Genomic DNA, 22598 nt, shown 5'->3' with positions numbered 1-22598 from the left:
CTTAATATATCCTTTAAAATCAGAAATAAAAAGAAATGGCATTGACAAAATTATTGACACCCTAGACTTAATATTTGGTAGCACAGACTTTGGACAAAATAACTGCAGTCAAGCACTTCCTATAGACATGAATGTGGTTCCTATACCTCTACTGGAAGTTTGGCCCACTCTTCTTGTGCACGCTGCTCCAGTTCTCCCAGATTTGAAGGGTGCCTTATCCCAACTGCTGTTTTCAGATCTCCCCACAGTTGTTCAATGGGATTTAGATCAGGACTCATTGCTGGCCACTTCAGAACAGTCCAACGTTTTGGCTTGAAGGGTGCTTTTTGAAGTGTGTTTGGGGGCATTCTCATGTTGCAAGACTCGTGCCCTTCGACGGAGACCCAGCTTTCTGACACTGGGTTGAACATAGCGCTCCAACATGCCTTGGTAATCTCCTGATTTCATGATGCCATGCACGCATTCAATGCATCCAGTGCCAGAGGCAGCACAGCAACCCCAAAACATCACTGAACCTCTTCCATGTTTGACTGTGGGGAAGGTGTTCTTTTCTTTGAAGGCTTCATTTTGTTTTCTGTAAACATAGAGATAATGTGCTTCACCAAAAAGCTCTAATTTGTTCTCATCTGTCCACAAGACATTCTCCCAGAAGGATTTTGGCTTGTTCAGGTGTGTTTTGGCAAACTCCAGTCTGGCTTTCTTATGTCTCTCTCAGCAGTGGGGTCCTCCAGGGTCTCCTACCATATAACCTACTTTCATTGAGTTGGTGACAGATGGTGCGAGTTGAAACTGTCGTACCTTGTGTCTGAAGGTCAGCTTTAATCTGTTTGGCAGTTGATCGAGGTGCTTTCTCTGCCATTCGAACAATCCTTCGTTGCAATCATCGATCAAGTTTTCTCTTGCGGCCACGTCCAGGGAGGTTGGCTGCAGTGCCATGGGCCTTAAACTTCCTGATAACATTGCATACGGTGGACACAGGGACATCAAGGTCTCTGGAGATGGACTTGTAGCCTTGAGATTGTCCATGCTTGGCTACAATCTTCTGTCTGACCTCCTGAGACAATTCTCTGGTTTTCTTTCTTTTCTTCATGTTCATTGTGGTACACACAGTGACACAAAACAGCAGAATAACTCCTTTTCTCCATTCAAACTTGTTTAATGAGTGATTTTTATATTGCAGGCACCTGCAATTCACCATTTGTGAGTTCAATTCCAAAGTAAAGGAAAATCACCTACTTGAAATCTAATTATTTCTAACAACTTCTAAAAGGTGCCAATAATATTGTCCAGGCCATTTTAGGATTTCTGTGTGGAATAAGCTAAGATTTAGTAATTTTTTCAGCTTTTTTTGTTTTGTTCCACTGCAAACCAAAGAAATATGGTATTTAGATACCAAAAGATTTTGTAATTTCAACAATTTTCTGGAAGGAATGGTGCATTATTTTTAAAAATTGCAAGGGTGCCAATATTTTTGGCCATGACTGTACGCTCAATATTGCATGAAATATCCCACAATGCACTGTTTTTAAGATGATGCACTCATTAACGAAGATTGGTCTTGTGTCATTGCGAGACCTTTCATGTTCGTGCATGCGGTCCGGTCCACCATCAACCCCTTTCTGGTGAAGCTCCCAAAATCCAGAATCACTGCTCACCTCCACTCATCCATTCTTCTTCTTTTTTTCCCACATGTGGAACCCACATGAGGCTTCCATAAGAGGCTTCCACACTCTTAATCTCCTTCTCTCCAGGTCTTCAGGACAGCTGTTCATCACAATCCCAGATCATCCCCTATCCAAAACCATGATCTTTTCTGCACTGGTTCCACCACTATCCCTTCCCCAACCCTTCAAGGTTCTCGTTCCTCCTTCCTGAGTGTTTGCTCCTTTATCTTTCTTGTCCATCTCCCTGCATCTTCTCTGACCCCTCTTTCTTCCCCCACATCGCTTGTTTGTCAATCTCCTTATATTTCATCCCTCTGCCATGTTGTTGGCGTTTCCCATCCTTGTCTTTGTGCTGTTGCATCCTGATCCGTTCTGTGTTCTTGCTCTTCCACGACCCTTGGCTTTGTTTGGAGTAAAATATATCTTTTTTTAAACGTCTAAGGTGTCGTAGCACCTTGATGCCATTTTGTATAAATCTTTGAGATGGCTGCGCAGCCATTTTGGAACTCATGCTCTGGTGTCTCCATCATTCGTAAATCTTGTGTCACCCCAACGGTTGAAAGAGATGATAAACAAAAATTGACAAGTCTGCACAGCATGAGGCATGATGTTTGGCTTCCCAATATATCTGGTTTGGTTGCCGTGGTCATTTTTCTGCCATGCGAGAACCAGCATTACCTTGCAGTGAAGTTGCAGCCTGAGACCGAAAGGTTTTTGTGCTTGGAGACTAAGAACGTTTCCACTACATGTTCGGCAAAAATCGAAAAACAGGGTCTTGTCACAAGCCTATCTTCAAGAAATTATTGCCTTAAAAAAAAATTGTTTTATATATATAAATATATATATATATATGTATATATATATATATATATATATATATATATATATATATATATATATTGTATGTATATATATTGTTATGAATTTGGTAGAGCAATATGTAGAGCAGAGTAGATCTGAGTAGGTAAAATGCTCCGGGATGTCACGATAGCTAGAACCCACTATGTACCTTTAAGTTAGTATGTGTAGGCGTATGCCGGGATAATTGCGTATATATTTCCTGTACGGGGACAGGAAGTGCTAAGTAGTTAGGGTGATAAGGGTAACTTTGTGTGTTTTCCCACCCCTGTGGTCAATCCAATGTCCCTTTTGGCATCGCACCTAGACAGTAGGAATTCATGCCCCTAGCGCACCTACATTAATTAATTCCCTTCCCTTTCACATCAATGGAACAACACCGACCAAAATGCACCCTGCTGAGACACGATGAGAAGGGGGTGGATCTTTTGACATCGTGGGGAAGGGCGAACGAATGGGGGTCACAAGAGGGCGTGACGGTGCGGGAGGGAAGTGACGACACGAAGGAGAGGAAGAGGAGTTCGGAGTTGGACACAAGGCAGAGCAGACGCCATTTGGGGGAGCTGAGAGGATTCAGTCGTGATAGAGTGCACTGGACATTTTCCCCTCTAGTTCTTTCCTGCCTTCGTTCCCTCCATCTTCCCTGCGATTGGATCGCGTGGGCGGCTGTCGTGCCAAGGTTCGCCCCGTTGGTGGCCGTATTCGTGGCCTCTTGCGTACCATCGCCAACCACTCACGATCTCCAAGGCGCCGGGCAGAGACGACAGCCCCAGAAACCGTGGTCTTTCGGACGGGGTGAGCGTTTGAGAGTTGCGGGGCGAGAGGACTGGGGTCGGCGAGCGAGTCGCGTCGCTGAGACCACTCCCGCCCACGTGTCAGGGCCTAGCCATCCGAGGCCTACACGATCTCCACGCCACGCTCCCGAGCGAGCAGAGCTAAGAACGCACCACACACACACACCCTCTTTGTTCATTTCGTCGTCTGCCCTGTGGTTTGTTTAATAACTCTGTTGAGCGGGAGTACTCCATATAGGGGGTTTAGAGCATCATATTTCTTTGTTCTCGGAACCGTTAATAAATCCTTATATTATTTTCTGAATATATCTGAACGCAGTTTCCTGTTGGATTTTAATAGATAAGGCTGCGGAGCTTTGCTGTGTCCCGTCCCGCCATTCCGCGCGTTTAACTTTAGTTTAAGTGTTTGATTTGGAATCCGCTATTGAGTTCTCGCCTCGGGAGTTAAAGCCTCGCAATTGGCCATCCGCAACTGTGGTGTTAATCGCGGTTGCGTGACAATATATTGGCATCGTTTCAAGGAGCTCTGTTTCATTGGCCACAATAATTGCATTTTCATCAAAAGTGAGGCCCTTTTGTACCCAACTTTCACTCACCTTGTAATAAATTTAAATGAGAATGATTGATTGGTTCCATACTTACATCACTGATCTCCAATTATATTATTGTACAATTTCTTATAAAGAAATGCAGATATTCTCCAAAAATCTTGAAAATGAGTGGCCCTTGTTGTCCTTTTCTATGATTTTCCCCTTTAAGCTGAGGTCTCAAGTCCTTGTCTTAGGACTTGAGTTATTATTGATCTATCCATTATTTATCTATATATTATTTATTATTGTCAGGTCAGTCTTTTGGGATTGCCATTGGTAACATGTTACCCAATGCTACCTGCCGCATGGTCAGATTGTCGGCGACTAAACACACACCCCTCACTGGCTTTGCCAGTGGGGAGGGTTAATGTCACACCCTTCCAGGACCAAAAACAACACCTGGCAAAGGGCGGATGAGCTCCCATAGGGAGCCAATGGCCATCCGGTAAGGAGATGGTGGCTCATGAAAAACACCCACATGGTGGGTGGGTGGGTGGGTGGGTGGGTGCTTGCTTGCGTGCTTTCCATTACAAGCCTTAGCCTGTGTTTAAAAAAAAAAAATCCTTTTGGATTATTGCGAGCATCTCGTTTTGCAGAAGGATCATTAAAAAATAAAATCTTCCTTTTGTGGAAGGATCATATCACCAAGCTGGCATCTCAAAGGGCAGTCGCTGTCTGTGTATTCTTCATCAAGGTAAGGTATTTCTGAGCTGCACCGACATGGCTAACATACAGAGCTCCGTGGATTATGGCTCTCTGATCTAGGCTGGTGCTCCTGCTTCTCACCTAGCTCCTCTTGAGGTGGTTAAAACCAAAGTCTTCCGCACCATTGGTATCTCAAAACAGGAAATGGATTCCCAGGAACTGTCGCTCTCTCACTTGCAGCAAGTTAGTGGACTCTCCATTTGATATAAACTTACATCTGGCTTTGCTATTCCTGCTCTCTCCAAGCCCACCGGGCCACATGCATTCTTCATGAAACCCGCATCTGCTCACCCTCCCAAAGTCTAGACTCGTTGCCCACTTTCATTAATTTGTCTCCACATTCTGAAATAGTCTGTCTGTTATTGTCCTCCTCCGTGCAGCCTTTCAAATGTGCTGCCCATCACCACCTTCTGCTCTCACCCATATACATGTCCTCGATGTCTAATACACACATGGATTCTTTCATTATATTCTTCTCCTCGCCATAATTACTTTTTTTTGTGCTTTGACTCCATTCTTCCTTGTCTATGTCAATCACACTCCCCTCACCCTTTGGTAGTTAGTTTGTAAACCTGCTACCCTTTATCCACATTAACAGTGAGGAGGTATCTGAAGACATCTCAAAAATACATGATCTTGTCAACTATTACAAAATACCCATCTTTTCATTAGTATTTTGCTCATGCTTGAATTATTGTCTGTCGAACCAATGTACACGCATGTTAAAAATAAATGCTTTTTGGCCTCCAGATGAAATGGCAACTTACCTGAGATACGTGCGCAAGTTGGACTTCTTTGAGAAGCCTAACTACGAGTACTTGAGGAAGCTTTTTGAGGAACTCTTCAAGAAAAAAGGATATGCATTTGATTACAACTATGACTGGAGCAGCAAGCAACTGGTGAGGCTTCAATAAATGGGATGTAGTTTGGGAGATCCGTATTAAAAAATGAAGACACCGCCAACTTGCTCAGCGGCCCAGCAAGGATCGGGAGCCGTGCCTTACTTGAGTCCTGTGATCTGGTGTTTTGGGTTTTTAATTTAAGATGTTTTGCATGAGATGCTGCTGTTGATGCATTGCAAGTGCAGACATGCATTGGAAGTGCAGACATGCATTGGAAGTGCAGGCATGCATTTGGACAACAGCAAGGAGTTTAGAATAGATTTTGTGCACTTGGAACAGCAGTTTCTACCTTAAAATTTACCTTGGTTAAATCAATAATGCCAGCAAAGCCGAAAGAAATGGCAACCTGATTGGTGATTTCATTATTTGGGTTTCCTCGACTTGTCAAGTGATTTGATTTGTCTCGGTCTTCTTTCTTGTGCAGCCGACGCCGATTGCGTCAATCCACCAGGATCCAGCTATATCCGCAAACCGAGACGGCCGCACAAAGCCACCACAGGCAAGCTGACTCGCTATGCGAGACTTTTATGAGGGGCATTTAAAAGGTTCTATGAACGAGATGCTCGTAATACTGCCCTACTTTGACGAAAGGAAGCAACTGTCATTTTTGTCGAAATTGAGTTATCACTTGTTCTAGGGTATTTGAGGTATTTTGAGGTATGCTCTACACGTTCGTACACAAAATAAAGTAACACGACCCTCCATTTCTGAGATATCATTTCTGATATTTGGCATTTCTGCCAAAGAGAGCAGAAAGAAAAACACATTTTCCTCATTTACAAGAAAACTCCTTTCAGGCAGTTCCTTCCTTTTGTCAAAGTAGGGCAGAATAGTCCAAGGCACGATAAAAACGTCTTAAAGTGTATGTATAGAAAAGAATGCATTTGGATATTTTGACCAAACGTGGAGAAACATACTACTTGTTTAATTTTTGGAAAACGTCCAAAATGTCGGCTTGTCTTGGACCGCCCGTCGTGTCTCCTTTGTAAGAACTATTGTACGCCCTTCGTGGTATCGCTCCCTTTAAAAGTGCACTGGTACTCTTGCAAGCTACTAGAATTTGCTCTCTGGTCTGCTCACGTCTCTCGGATTACAACTCTGAGTATTGGTTGATAGACCGTGATCTGAGTGTTGGTTGATAGACCTGGGACCCACACTGGTCTTTTTCGACACCAGACTGGCTCATGTCACGACTCTTGAAACAATACGAAAATGTCGACTCGGCAGCACCGTTGTTGTGCATTTTATTTTTTGCCTCCACCACCAAAGGTGGATGGAGGTTATGTTTTCACCCCTGTCTATCTATCTATTTATCTATCTATCTATCTGCCTGGCTGTCTGTCTGTGAACAAGATATCTCAAAGTTGTGGACAGATTCCGACGAAATTTGGCGGAGAGGTTGGGTATGTGACAAGGACGAAATGGTTAGATTTTGGTGAAGATCTGGATTCGGATCCGGCTACTAGAATTTTTAAAGTGAATCTTCACCATTGGGAGATTGGGCCAAAAACGATACATAGCACGATATCTCAAAAAGTTGTGGACGGATTTGGACAAAACTTGGTGTAGAGGTTGGGTGTGAGACAAGGACTAATCGATTCGATTTTGGTGAAGATATGAATACGGATTCAGACACGAGAATTATTTTATTTATAAGTGATTCTTCACCATTGAGAAAAGCGATTATATAACATGATATTTAAAACAGTTATGGACGAATTATGACTAAACTTGGGGGATGAATTGGTTCGGTGACGAGAACAAGCCAAGTAGGTTTTGGTTCAGGTCGGAATCCAGATCCGGCCTATCAGTGGGATACAAAACATAAACTGTTCACTGTTCAGCCTGGCGGAGTTATGCGCTCTACTGAGTGCTGTTCTAGTTTCTTGTGACACTATGTGTCACATGTCACATTTAACTCTTTATTCGTTTTTTTATTTTGGTTTTTGTGAACCCGTTTGTTTCAATACTTTAAGGTTTGCTCTATATTATGTAGCTATATTCACTTTGTTAATGACATAATGATCGTTGTTGAACTATTTTGCTTCGTAACCGATTCGATGCATGCGTTTGTGCAGAATGTGATGGTTTGCCACATTAGCTGCGTTTGAGCTAACCCACTAGACTCCCGATAATGACGATTCTCTGCACGAATCGAAGCCGCTGAGCCGATGAGCATGCGTTCCCCTCTTTTATTTCAATCCCTCTCTTTCCTCGGGCACCTTGTGAGCACGCCCACAAGGGTCAGAGCACAAGGTACCACGGGACGCCCATCCTAACCGCCATACAAAAGCCTTTCACTTGGCCACGCAGGTGCCTGCAGACAGGCTCGTGGGGGGTTCTACTCAGGTATTCTATATCTCCAGTCCCTTATATTATGTTTTTGTACTCTACTCGGGTCACCTGTACCACTCGCTAACCTGCTTGCATTGGCTTGCCGGTTGCTCTGATCAGGTAAGGCTTCCCTCAGCATGACTTCCTCAGCGGCTTCACAAACTCGTACGAGTGGTTACATTTTAACCTGGCGTGCACTCTCTGTGCGTGTGATGTTGCACCTTTGCTCCTCTTGGTGGGGAAATTGTTCAGTGCAATTGCACTTCCTCCCCTCCCCTCCTTGCCCCTTTTTACTGATTCGCTGCTGGTCTGGTTGAGGCATATCCCCTATGAGGGGAACTGAGGAATTGGTTGGTTGTGAAAGGCACCCCTCCCCCACCCCTCCCCAATCCTGCTGCAGCTCCTATTTCCAGAATGGATTTGCAATTCCATATTGCCTCAAATGGCCCTAATTGTTCAGGCGGACTTATTTTGCTGTTGAGGATTTCTCAATGTGAAATGGCCTCTCTGAATGGCATTTGCTGCACATTGAGGCCATTTATTAATTTATTTTCTAATGAACAGTGAATAGTTTAATGTTTGGGTTTCCATCACTTCCAAAACTATGTTTGAGGTTTGTGTTCCAGAAGCAACTTGTAACGAGGTTTGCTTGCACATCTCCATCAAGGGCCTTTGCAGTAGGAGCTGTTGCTGGGAGAATGACTGTAGCTCTTGTGAGAACCTGCTTGAGGTTATGAACATGGACCACGTAATCTCTTTGCAATTCCCCTTTTTGTCCCCCGTCGCACCGCGGAGCGAAAGGGGGACTATGGTTTTCCCCTCCGTCCGTCCGTCCGTGCGTACGTACGTACGTGCGTGCGTGTGTGCCAGCGTGCGTGCGTAAGCGAAGGACAGCATTCTAATTTGGTGTGTGGGTGCAACCCACGTCAAAATCCAAGATGGCCGCCACCATGTATGTCTGATGTCATGTATGTCTGAACCTTGTGAGCAGAATATCTTGAAAAATAAGCGAAGTACCAACTTCTAATCTGGTGTGTGGGTGTATCTAAGCATAAGGAAGAACGCTATTGAAAATTGGGTCGCCACGTCAAAATCCAAGATGGCCGCCTCCATGTATGTCTGAACCTTGTGAGCGAAATATCATATCATAGCATGTTTTCTGCGTCTTCCACTTTGTCAACTCACATCACTTCCCCGACGGGGGACCTAGGCGTAACGCTTGTTCTCCCTTCTTTAGATGGAACACTCTACCAACGGCGTAGATCCGGAACCCGCACCCTCGAATACCCCCATCACACAACCTCCCGAAGTGGTCGTGGGTGATACAAAGTAAGTGTCATAGGAAACTCGTTGAACTTGACACGCAGTCACAAGAAAAGCTTTAGAGATGCTCGCTCCGATTCATTTTAATTCAGACGAAACAGTGAATTGCGATAGATATGCAGGAAATGAGCATCGTCCTAGATTGAAGCCAGCCTCGGATCACAAATGTTTATTCTTATTGGATGTGACTCACAATTCGTGGTGTGCACCCTCTGCAGGTGCTGCTGCTTTTTCAAGCGACGAAAGAAGAAATCCATGCAGCGTGTGAATTGAGTCTGATTGCCCAAACGCTGCTGTGTGGCACAAATTTGAAAAAAATGAACTCGAGCGTTGGCAGAAGAACAAGGAAGGAGCGAGGAGGATAAGGAAGGAAAGAGTGCGGTAACCAGGATGCTTATTCTGGATTCGTATGAGCTTCACCACTCCCCCACCTTTCTTCATTATATGCTCTTTTAAAAAGCTCATATGTTGGTGACCGCACTCCCCACATTCCCCCTCAATGTACTCGTGTGCATGTGGAACATGCTGTTGAGCACACTTCGGCTTTTGGTGCTTTGGAGCACACTGCCCTCGCACGTCGATTCTGGAACCCCAACCTGATGTTTAACTCGCTCCTGTTTTTGGTTTGTTTCACTCACCGTCCAGCCTCACGTTTCTGGGTCTGCAAATAGCCATGTTACATAATGGTGCAGACAGCACAACCCATGTGCCGTGCATTATACTTACACCGGCGTGTACATTCGTCGGAGCCTCCGTCCTCGGGAGCACGGTTAGTCGCCGCCTCAATTCGGACAGGCCGCGCATCGAAGAGCTAACTTTCGAACGACTGCAAACCTCGCTCCGCATTCGTCGTCTGCCAAACTCTTCTGCACTACCATGGACTGGTTCAGGATTTGCCAAATACTGGACACCTTGATCCATGCTAACTTTGGCCATCAGTGTGAGGGATATGAATTTCCTACGTCGGGCAGGAGCACACGTGTTTAAAGGTTTAGTACTGTCATGCCTTGTGCTGTATTCTTGGAACAGCTCTCTATCTATCGCTATCTATGTCTCTGCCATCTCCCTCTGCCATCTGCATCTGTCTCTGCCGTCTGCGTCTGTCTCTGCCATCTGCGTCTGTCTCTGCCATCTGCGTCTGTCTCTGCTGTCTGCGTCTGTCTGTGATGTCTGCATCTGTCTCTGCTGTCAGCGTCTGTCTCTGTGCCGTCTGCGTCTGTCTCTGCCGTCTGTGTATACAGCTGTCTTTGCCGTCTGCGTCTGTCTCTGCTGTCTGCGTCTGTCTGTGATGTCTGCGTCTGTCTCTGCTGTCAGCGTCTGTCTCTGTGCCGTCTGCGTCTGTCTCTGCCATCTGTGTATACAGCTGTCTTTGCCGTCTGTCTCTGGCATCTGCGTCTGTCTCTGCGGTCTGCCATACGTGTTGTCTATCTCTCCAAGTTGTGCTTTAATTCCGAGGATAATAAAATGCTCGTTATTTTAGGTTTTTATTTTTATTTTGACGATATTATGGTTTGGCTCTTTTTCTAGCTCCGTATGCATATGACTTTGACTTCTCAGTTTCGTTCAGCATTATCCCTGAACTGTGAAATCCATTGTACGCATCGTTTTGTTCACTTTACTCATTCGATTCACACCAGGTTTGTAACCTTTGTCTCAAATTGGTGTCGTGATATCCACTCGGCATTTTGTAACGAGTTTTTGATTTTTTTTTTCATCTTTCACCAAATTTCTGAATGGTACCTTTCGATGTTGTTGCTGTTTAATTCTTCAAGTGTTTTTGTCTTGTTTTTTTTTAAGGTTTCTCCCCCCACCCCTCTCTGGAGCTAGACAGTGGACGGACGTGGAAATTGAGCGACAGAATCGTGAACACCTTTGCCACAATCTGCTTGCTCCCCCCACCCCATCCTCCCACTGTATCCTATATAATTGGGCCGCATGTTAAAATACCATACCGATGGATGCCTGTCTGATCGTGCTGGCTATAAGCTAAAGGGTGGCCATCTCTTGTTTCTCACAGACTTCCCTTTTACTTGTCCTAATGTAACATAGTTGTAGCTGCCTGTAGAGAGGCAGCCGATGGCTTTTAAACCAAGAATATCCCTCTTGGTTTCTTAATTTAGGTTTGATTTGTCCCCTCATTTCTTCTGTATATTTGCTCTGTAAGGTTGTTGCGATATACTGTAGATCTGTTCCATTACATTAAATCAATAAAAACAAACAAATTTAATTCTCTTTTGTTTTTAACACGAATTTAAACCGGAAGAATTATCTGGGTTTTTGGGTTGTTTGTCCATGCGTGCGTAGCAGATTCACGTTATTGCGATAACTTGTGAACCACTGAATGGATTTCAACCAAACTTGGCTCAAGCATGCACTGCGATGAAGATGAAATGATTCGATTTTGGGTTCAACAGGTCATGTGCCCTTTGAACACTATTTTGCAGATCATAATTTCAGTTGCAAGCAACTGTTTTATCTTTTTTCTCACTCTCCTCCCTGACCTTTTAATTTTTCATGTGACGTTTAATTGAGATCAAACGTAACATTGGGTTAACCTCCGAGGCGTATCCATTGACAGACGCATTCATTCATGTCGGATTCTACTTTTTCGTTCTATTTTATTTTGACACTTTGGGTTTAAAGCTGGATCGAGACTTTGTTTGCAAATTGACCTCTCCATCCATCTTGTCCCCTTCCCATCCCTTCCCATAAAGAACATTAATTGGAAGTGTGGGATGGCGTCGCATCAGGCAGAGTGGGTTTCGGAATCAAATTTTTACTTGAATGAATTGCATTTGCTGTTTGGTTGAAGTTCTGAAGGCAGAGTTTTTGGGGTTTTTTTTCGACAAGATTGAGGTTCATGGAAGAGAAAACGGCAGAGTGGTACCAAAGCTGGAGTGTGAAGATGTATGTAAATGGGAGAAATGTTGTTGTTGTTACTACTACTACTACTACTACTACTACTACTACTACTACTACTACTACCACTACCACTACCACTACCACCACTACTACTACCTCCTCCTATTCTTTCAATGGCCGAAATTATTGCCACTTTCTTGGTGGGTAGGCCGGAAAAGGTTTTTTGACCAATTTCTTTCACGAACCGGCTGTGCAGAACTTCAGTTCGAATGAACGTCACTTGGGGAGGAATTTATCGTTTGTTTTAGGTTCTGGTACTAACTCATCTACCTTCAATGAAAAACTGGGACCTTTGTCCAACTAATGCAAGCACATGTGACGCCTGGCTTAACGTCCATCTGAGGGACGGCACACTTCATGATGCAACTCCTTGGCTGGGAATGGCCAAACCGACGGTTTGTGGTGGTTAGCAATTGAGCCCAGAGCCGATGGTTAAGGGTAACTTTGCGTAACGTCCTTTTGGACGAATCCTGCAACTTTTAGTGTATCTAGTTGATAGATTGCTGTAGAAACGATACAACCCAAAAAGGAGGTAAAAAGGGTTTCGGAGAAAGGGTACAGGGTCATCTCAAGTGGAAATGGTGGTGGTGGTGGTAGGCAACAGACCTGGAAGCCTAGGACGAGGAAAACACGAGATGACATCCTCTGCAAGAATAAGAGACAGTTAACAGACTTTGATAATAGACAGTTAACATACAATGCTCAGCCACCAGTTTACCTGCTCCGAGGCTCGAGTCTGCTTCTTGGAACAGCCAATGATAAAGAAGACCTTGGATTTAATGACGAGAGGGATGAGGATGGAAGAAGCAGCACCAGTCCCACATGGGGGAAAATAATTCCATAACATTTCGGTTGAAGACCTTGCGAATGGGCGGCACTTGGTGGAGAGCATACATCCGCTCGGTGAACAGTTTACATTTTGTATCCTACTGATTCAGACCTGAACCAAAATCGAATCACCTTGTAAACTTGTTCTTGTCACCTTACCACCTCGTCCACAAGTTTTTGAGATATCCTGTTCAGACGGACAGACCCTCCTCAGACAAACAGGCCCTTATACCACACATGTGACCTGATAGGTCGTTATACAAAAAAAGGTGTTCTCAAATTCCATGGCTACTGGGATTTAATGTTTCGTTTTTTATTTTCGTGCACTGTGTTCGGCCATGACGCCGTTCTTAGCAGCACAAACACTTAACGTGTACAGGGGGATGGCTCGTGATGTTAGTTATTTTTGAACATTCTTTTTGTTTATTTATTGTGAAAACATTCGGTTTTTTTTTAAATAAAGATAAATAAAACGACGATGACGTTTTTATTTTATACCGGGTTGCGCTCCTTCCGGTCGTATTGCACTTGTGTGTATATTATACTGCTGCCTTGGGGCCTGGGGGCATTGTTAGTTTTGAAAACTACGAGGAAGAAGCACAGCACAGCGGCTCACATCGACCATGGCGGACGTATTGGATCTTCATGAGGCTGGCGGGGAAGATTTCGAAATGGATGATGAAGGAGACGGTAACTAATTAAACCGAGGAAGGTTCATGCGCTAAGGGTGTGTTGTGTGTCGTTCGATCGGCACGCTTGGTCTTGGTCGCCATTCCGACGCTTGGGGCCTAGTTGCAGATATCTGGAGACTATCGTTAATTTGTGTTGATAATATGAAACCGCTTTTTATTTTGCTATTTCGGAGTTAATTGTGATTGAATTTAATTTTGTTGCAGAAAGTATTCATAAACTCAAGGAAAAGGCCAAACGAAGGAAAGGAAGAGGATTCGTTGGAGGTATGCTCGGCACCTCTTTGGTGATTCATTCTCCTTATTTCATCGATTAGAAGGACGACACTGAGGGCGCGTTCTTCGCACGTCTCGATGTGTTTCAGATGATGGAAACAGGGGCAGGAGGAAGGAGGATTACGATTCGGTTGAACAGGATGGAGACGAACCAGGACCACAGAGGTGTAAGTGTCAATTGATCGTTTTGGATTTGTTTTAAACAAGTCAGGAGACGACGATGGTTCATGGACATGAGCGAGCGGTATTCAATGACAAAGGACGGACTACTTTGAAATGGCCGTCTTTTGTGACCTTTAAAAGTCAAAACCGACATTCAAAATATATAAATAGGAATGTATTATCTGTTATGATACTAGTTAGATAGGGCAAAGGGGGACATTAAGCTCCAGGGGGCATTAGGCTCCACGACATTGTAAATAGCATTTTATAATAACTTCCTGTACAAGAAAACTCATTCTGATTGGTTCTTGAGTCACTTGAGAACATGGCCGGTGTATCATGAATAAAATATAATCCAATTACAATGTAGTGGAGCCTAATTCCCCCTGGAGCTTAATGCCCCCCTTTGCCCTACACAATACCAAAAATTTGGTTCGATTAGGACAACTTTGAAAATTTGACCTTTGTGACCTTGAAATGTCAAAATGAAGGTTACTGACCTTGAAATGAGATAGAAATGATGTATAATCAGTTAAGAGGTTAGTTAGCTACACAATACCGAAAATTCGGTTCGATTCCGACAACTTTGCAAATTTGACCTTTGTGACCTTCAAAGGTCAAAGGTCGAAGATTCTGAAATTTGTTGGAAAACTTGTATTTCATGATGTATGTGATAATATAAGATCATGTACGACATTTCACCCTATCAGGAAGCGAACAATGTAATAACAACAAAACAACATGCATTTTAAAAGGCCATTTTCCCTGCTAGAGCGGGGGTTAGCCTTGCGGTCCCCATGACAATCTTCTCCATTTTGCCCTATTTTCTGCATCTCTCCTTGTTAACCCCCTTGCCCGCATTTCTTCTTCCACCATCTTTAGCCAAGTCTTTCTCGGTCTTCCCCGTCTTCTACTTCCTTCTACATTCATTTCCATCACTCTTCTCAACCAGTCACTTTCATCCTTCCTCAACACATGACCAAACCATCTCAACCTGTTCCTCTTCACAGCATCAATCACAGGCTCTATTCCCATCATCTTTCGCAATTCATCATTTGTCTTCCTCTCTCTCAACGATACTCCGCACATCCGTCGAACCATTCGCATTTCCATCCTTTCCAACCTTCGTTGCTGCTCTACGTTCATTACCCATGTCTCGCTCCCATAAATCATAACACTTCTCACACATGCATGCAGCATACACCTTTCCCTTCAGCTTCAACGACACTCCCCTCATCATCAGCACGCCACTCAATTCCCGAAACTTCTTCCATGCACATCTCACTCGAGCAACCGTTGCCGAGTCTGATCCACCTTCTCCATTCAGCATGTCTCCGAGGTCGCAAAATGTTTTCACACCTTCCAGCTTCACGCCGTCTCCAAGATCCAACTCAACATTTCCTCCATCTGCAGCTCCCTCTGTGCACACCTTACATTTGAATGTAGCTGCCACACTGGTTAATGACCCTCTCAGACCACTACATTTTTGATGAACCCACTCAGCGCACATTGTACACTGAATGGAGTTCACTCCGACACCCTTCCTACACACAGCACAGGGCCACTTCCCAGTTCTTTCCACCTCACCACATGCTTTACCACTTGCCATCACCTTCGTCTTTCCAATATTCACCTTCAGACCTTTTGTCTCCATACATTCCTTCCACGTGTTCATCTTTTCCTTCAGTCCATCCATACTTTCCGCAATCAACACCAGATCATCTGCATACAACAACTCCCACGGTAAACCCTCCTTTACGTTCTGAGCCAGCACCTCCATCACAGCTACAAATAGTAGTGGACTTGGTACCGACCCCTGATGCACTCCCACCTTCACCTCAAACTCACCACTGTTCCCGTCCTTCGTCCTTACAGCTGTGTGCGCTCTTTTGTACATTGCCATCACTACTCTGATCAACCATTCCTCCACTCCTAACTTCCTCAATGCCCATGTCAATACTTTGCGTGGAACCCAATCGAATGCTTTCTCCAGATCAACAAACCCAAGAAACAACTTCTTCCTCTTCTCCATGTACTTCTCCTGCAACTGCCTCACAATGAAAAGTGCGTCTGTCGTTCCTCTTCCTGGCATGAATCCAAACTGCATTTCGTCGATCTTCACTTTCTTCCTTATCCTCCTCTCCAACACCCTTTCCAATACCTTCATTCCATGCTCCAATAACTTTATCGCTCGGTACGAGCCACACTCCAGAGGGTCACCTTTCCCCTTGTATAGAGGGACGAGGGTACTCAGTTCCCAATCCACTGGAATGCGGCCTTCTTTCACCACCAGATTACAGATCTCTGTCATTCTCTTCACACCCCAACTTCCTGCTGCCTTCAACATATCTCCCACAACTCCCGTCGGCCCTCCCGCTTTTCTACCCTTCATTGCTTTTATCGCTTTTACCGTCGGCATCGCATTGCTTTTACCGTCGGCATCGCATTGCTTTTACCGTCGGCCCTCCCGCTCGACCCTGGTGTTGGGCTAGCGGCTAGGGTGCCGGCTTAGGATCCAAGGATCCTGGGTTCGAATCCCGGTCGATCGCTGAATTAACGCCAGGGGGGTTGACTCAGCCTGTCATCCTTCCGAGGTCGGCAAATTGAGTACCAGTTCACTGGTAATTCCCTGTTTGTTGTTAAAGGCGGCAAAAAGGGTTGGCGTCAGGAAGGGCATCCGGCCGTAAAACATTGCTTCAAAAAGGGGACGGAAAAACAACAACAACCACGGTTCCCGAAAAAGGCCAACCCCCGCTTTGCGGGGAAAAATGGCCTCTAAAGGTGGTTATTTTTTTATTGCTTTTATCGCTTCCTCAACTTCCTTCTCAGTTATCTTCTCTGCCGGTCCTAAAACTGGGTTACTCTCTATGTTGCCATCCCATTCATTCTCTGTATTCAACAGCATTTCCATATATCTTTTCCATCTTCCTTTAATTCCATCTGGGTCGACAACGATTTGTCCCACTTCATCCTTCAAGCAACTCACCTCCATCACATCACACCTCTCTTTCGCTATCTGCTTTGCAATCCTGAATACTGCTTTCTGACCCTCTTCCGAATCCAAGCGTTCTCCGAACATTTTCCTACATGCCTCCTGCGCCTTTGCTACCTCTTTCTTTGCAGCCTTCCTGGCTGCCTTATAACTTTCATGCTCTGCTGTTTCTGCTCCCGTACCCTTCGCCTTCTGCCACTCCTTGAACTTCTTACTCTTCTCGTCAATCCTCTTTCCAACTTCATCATCCCACCACCATGTTTCCGAGTGCCTCGGTGGTCCTTTTGTCCATCCACATACCTCACCCAACGGCTCCCAACAGACTAGCTTTCATTGACATCCAACCACTTTCAAGCTCAACCACATCATCCTCGACCCTACACAGCCTCTCTTTTGATGCCTCCCTTACTGTCACCTCTTTCAACCTCCACACCTTCATTCTCGGTTGGTACTTCACCCGCCGAGCTCTCCTCGCACCTTTCACCCTTACGTCGCAGACAACCAAGTGCTGTGAAACAGCCTCCTCCCCCGGGATCACCTTTGTGTCCCGGAGGTGCCCCCTATCTCGCCTACGCACCATCAGGTAGTCAACGGTTGTCGTCGACCCACCTGACGTGTATGTAACAAGCTTATTATCCTCTTTCTGGAACTGAGTATTACAAATCAACAAATCAGCTCCATCAGCAAACTCCAAAATCCTTTCACCTTCTCCATTTCTCACACCATATCCGTAACTCCCATGAACTCCGTCAAAACCATCCATACTCCTTCCCATATGTCCATTTAGGTCTCCTCCTACCACAACAACTTCCTCATCTTTCACGTTTTCCATCAGCTTCTCTATCGCACACCAGAACTTGTCCTTCTCTTCATCGCTTCGACCAACCTGCGGAGCATATCCCGAGATGACGTTCACCAAGAGCTTTCCAATCATCATTTTCACCATCATCAACCTATCACTCGCTCTAGTCACACTCACCACACTGTCTACAAACTCCTCAGAAAACAGGACACCAACACCATTCACGCCCTCCAGGCACCCTTACCACACAAACTTGTATTTCTGTCCCTGCCTACCCTTCACCATTCTCACACCACTTCCCTTCCATCTCGTCTCTTGCACACAACATATGTCCACTCTTCTTCTGACCAATACTTCCACCACTTCTCCTGATGTCCCTGTCATTGTCCCTACATTCCATGTCCCAAACCTCAGAAACCGATCTCCACTTCGGGCTGTACCCTGCCCACATGTAGCTGTAATTGTCATGGTTCTCTTTTTGAGGCAATGTTTTTATGGCCGGATGCCCTTCCTGACGCCAACCCTCTTAGTCGCCTCTTACGACACGCAGGGATACGGCGTACCTATTCTTATCCAGGGTACACACTGGGAAACGTTTAAAACATGGAAATTCTGGGGGGCGGGGGGGGGGGGGGGGCGTCAGCATCACGGCTGCGGTTTAAACATATTTAAATAAATATTTAAACAAAACCATGAAAACAATCTGGGAAAAGTCTCTAAGTGAGAACGTGGATTTGAGAAAGCAGGAGCAGAGGTGAAAGAAAAACGAGATATAGGGGGCGGGGCACAAGTCGAGACGAGGAGGCCGCACGAGACGCGAACAAAGAAACGACTAATTACACACAAATTAGCAAAACTACAAAACCAAAACCAAATAGAAACACAATAACACACACACAACAAAATACGCAGCGGAAATTTGACAACGAAACGAACGGGAAAACACTCAAACTTTGATGCCGTGGAGAGATCGAAGCAAGCCCCGTCACTCGAGGGACCGAGGGACTGTGGAGAGAACAATAATAAAACCATCAAAAAACGACTTTTCTAAATTTCGTGACCTTGTGACCTTGACCTTGGGGCGAAAATAAAAAATTGAGCTCCGTGGTGCTGGACACATGACATTGGCCTAACCAAATACCGAAACCCATCAGATTCCACCAAGTCCCTCGGAGAAGATGTAGCTTGAAATCGATTAGGCCTACCCCCTAAAAAGACATCTTTTTTGGGCGTGGCTCCGCCCACAATGGGCGAAATACGCCCACTCTAGGCAGGACACAACTAGATCATGATATCAACCTCCCACCCAAGTTTCATCAAGATCAGATGATATCATCGGGTAGTTGTGCTGCAGACAGACAGACAGACAGACACACACACACACAGACAGATGCACACACATGACGAGTATAGTGGTCACTTTTGTTTTTTTGTATACTGAATCGAGGCTCGTGAAAGAGCTGACATTTACTTCACAAACAAATCAACCAGACAAACAAAATATCTAAAAAGAGGGAGCGGAAGACAAGATGGTGAGAGAAGGGGAAGCACACAAACACTTGAGAGCACACAACATTTGAGAGCAGGGAGATGTGTGGGAGGGAGAGGGCTTGGGGGGGGGAGGAGGTGTGGGAAGGGGGGGGGGGGGGGTGGGAGAAGTATAAAACACAAGGACACCAAGGACTTCCAGGACAGAAGTTGGTATTTCAAAAAGGTGGAATTGGGGTGAAATTAGCGGGGGTAGAAAAGATCAAGGTTTTGGATGGGGGAAGAGAAGAGATGGTGGTGAACAGCTGTTTTAAAGACCTGGAGGGTGGAGTGGGATTGAAGAGAGTGAGGGAGTTTGTTCCAGAGGTGGGAGAAAAGAGGAATGAAGGCGTGAAGGTGAGCAGAGAGTCTTGATTTTGGCAGTTTAACCATGAGAGGGTTGCAGGCAGATCTTGTGCGACCTGTAGGAATATTTGTGGGACAGAGCCCAGAGAGGAGTCGGTAGAAGACGGAAAGACCACCTACCTGCCTGCGGTGAGTGAGTGAGAGGCCCTTGGAGTTAGCTTCATCGCAGGAGATTCCAATGATTCTGAATGCTTTGGTTTCAACAGCGTGAACACGAGCTCGGTGTGAGGCAGGAGCACCAGCCCAGAGGGGAGAGCAGTATTCCATTGAGCTGTGGATGAAAGCCTTGTATGTGGTGAGGAGCTCAGGTGTGCCAAGGAAGGACTTCGCAGGACGGAGGATGCCCAGTCGGCGACTGGCTTTGGAGGCCAGAAATTTGATAACTCGTGAACCAATTATTGAATTGTGTGGGTTTTACAAAGTACACTTATACAGTACTGTGCCTATTTTAAAGGCTCTAATCAAAATCCTAAAAATAAGCAGTTGATACAAAGTATAAATTCCATTTCATAATAAAAATGATATTGGCAGGAGTAGTGCACTGTATGTACAGTGCCTGTCTTGGAACAAGGGATTATGTACAGTGCCCTGCCAACCCCAACCCTGCCCAAGCCACTCGCGATACTAGACGAGCAGCTGTCTTCGGCCATGCGAAACCCATGCTAAGCACTGCCTCCTTGGCTTCACCCCAACCACAGAAAAGCACAATTGGCAGCAAGAAAAGCAGTCAGGTCAGTCTTTTGACTGCCGCTGGTACCATGTAACCCAATGCTACATGCCGCATGGTTGGGTAGTCTGCGACTAAACTGACTATCCTCACTGGCTTTGTTAGTGGGGAGGGTAACTGTGACATGCTGCAGGACTAAAAACAATACCTGTCAAACGGTGGATGAGCTCCCATTGGAAGCCAACGGCCATCCAGTAAGGAGATTGTGTCTCCAAAAACACACGCATTTGGTTGGACCAGTATTTTAGGTAGTAGGTTGTAGGCAGCAACTGCCCAGGGTAGTACTGCCGTCCTGACTTAGGAGCGTTAACGTGGTGCCCGGAACCATCTTACACTCTCCATGTCAGGATTGCTGGTCTCACTTTGTCTCACTCAAACTATAGCTACCAGGCTAGCTTCAACCTCTCTCGCTCGCAAACAAACATCACACACTTTTCTTACTCATTTTCACTCCTCACCTTCACATACTCTCTTCTTTACTTCTTTCCTCTCATTTCCTCACATCATCCAATTAAATATGAAAAAGTCTGAAAAGTTAATGGCGCCTACTTCCCAGCGTTATGGGGTGCGAAGAATCTCCGGTGACCTGCTTGCCCCTACTGCCCACGAGAGGAAGGGGAGGGGGGGGGGGGGTTGAGGCTGTAGTCGTATTGTCCCCCCCCCCCCCCCCAAAATTCAACTGTTGAATTGCCTGTTGAATCAACCTGAATCTATTTCATCAGCTTTGGTGGTCTTTCTTCGAATCTTTCATCTGTTGAGCATCATCTCGCAAGCTCCTCCTAATATCGCTTCTCTCAGAGAGCCTGGTGTTGGCTTAGCGGTTAGGGTGTCGGCTTGGGATCCTGGGTTCGAATCCCGGGCGATCGCTGAATTAACGCCAGGGGGGTTGACTCAGCCTGTCATCCTTCCGAGGTCGGCAAATTGAGTACCAGCTTGCTGGGATGAATGATCACGGTGTGTACCCCGGTTTAGAAAAGGTACACCGTATCCCTGCGCATCGTAAGAGCGTGACCAATGGTTGGCGTCAGGAAGGGCATCCGGCCATAAAAACATTGCCTCAAACAGGGAACCATGATTGTCATGGGGCCCGCAAGGCTAACCCCCACTCTAGCGGGGAAAATGGCCTTAAAACGATCATTCATTCATTCATATTCAGAGACCCCATTGTCACATGATGTTATTGTTAATTCCTTAGACATTTCAAACTACAACATTCACTCACGAATCCGCTTCAAAGGAGGAGTCTGTATCTACTCCAACATCAACACACCTGCTGTACGCCTTGTGGACCTCAAATCTCTAAACTTTGATGTCATCTAGCTTAAGATTTGTCTCCCGGCCATCACTATTTTTCTCTGTTTCACTTGCTGCTCTCCCAACTCTACAAGCTTTATCGCTTTCCTTGACTATCTTAATTCCTGCTATGAGGCCATGACATCGGAACACCCTAGAGCAGAATTCCTCTATTTAGGAGACTTCAATGTACACCGCAGGGAGTGGTTGAAATCTTCCCACATGGATATTGGTGGAGTTGAAGCTCTTACATTATCCATACTTAATGATTTGGAACAAATTATCACCCACCCTATATCCCCGATCGTCATGACCACTCTTCCAATACTTTGGATTTGTTCTTCACCTCCAATCCATTGCGTTACAACTACACAATTTCACCTCCAATTGGTTCTTCTGACCACAATCGTGTTAACATCACTTTTCTTGCCACCACTCCTTCTCCTCCAACTGCTCCGACTAAATGCCAGTATTGGCATTTCAATAGCAGCGACTGGACTGGTTTATGAAACTTCTTTTCTGAATTTCCCTGGAAAGAACTGCCTCTCCTCACACGATGCCCCTTTCATGCAGTCAAAAAAGTACTCCTCTCTCTGGACGCAAGAAAGGCATACGGACAAGATGGCATTATTCCTCATGTCTTGAAAGAGTGTGCTTCAGAACTTGCTCTTGAACTTGCTCGTTTTTGTTTAAAAACCCAAACTTTTCCTCTTTCCTGGATACATGCCTTGCTACAACCTATTTTTAAAAAGGGTGATCGTTCAAACCCTTCCAATGACCGTCCTATTGCTCTGACTTCTACTGTCTTAAAAGTCTTTGAATGACTTCTCAATAACCATTTCCT

General features: G+C 45.3%; 2 protein-coding genes across 2 annotated transcripts in view; both read left to right on the top strand.

The window, feature by feature from the left end:
- The window catches only part of LOC137420872 (casein kinase I), a 78022-nt gene extending 66625 nt beyond the window's left edge, over positions 1 to 11397 (top strand). Inside the window, exons 9-12 of the mRNA XM_068106331.2 lie at positions 5362 to 5510; positions 5938 to 6012; positions 9085 to 9176; positions 9389 to 11397. Coding sequence (XP_067962432.2) covers positions 5362 to 5510; positions 5938 to 6012; positions 9085 to 9176; positions 9389 to 9443 — 371 coding nt within the window. The 3' untranslated portion in view covers positions 9444 to 11397. The remainder of the gene's footprint in view (positions 1 to 5361; positions 5511 to 5937; positions 6013 to 9084; positions 9177 to 9388) is intronic.
- A 2027-nt stretch (positions 11398 to 13424) lies between these two features.
- Positions 13425 to 22598, top strand: part of RBM8A (RNA binding motif protein 8A) — a 21642-nt gene continuing 12468 nt past the window's right edge. The window contains exons 1-3 of the mRNA XM_068106332.2: positions 13425 to 13610; positions 13817 to 13876; positions 13975 to 14052. Of these exons, the coding sequence (XP_067962433.1) occupies positions 13544 to 13610; positions 13817 to 13876; positions 13975 to 14052 (205 nt within the window). The 5' untranslated portion in view covers positions 13425 to 13543. The remainder of the gene's footprint in view (positions 13611 to 13816; positions 13877 to 13974; positions 14053 to 22598) is intronic.

Source organism: Myxine glutinosa, chromosome 2 (assembly GCF_964187855.1).
Source record: "Myxine glutinosa chromosome 2, kmMyxGlut1.1, whole genome shotgun sequence".
Classification (NCBI taxonomy): Eukaryota; Metazoa; Chordata; class Myxini; order Myxiniformes; family Myxinidae; genus Myxine; species Myxine glutinosa.
This window is presented reverse-complemented; position numbering and strand designations above follow the sequence as displayed.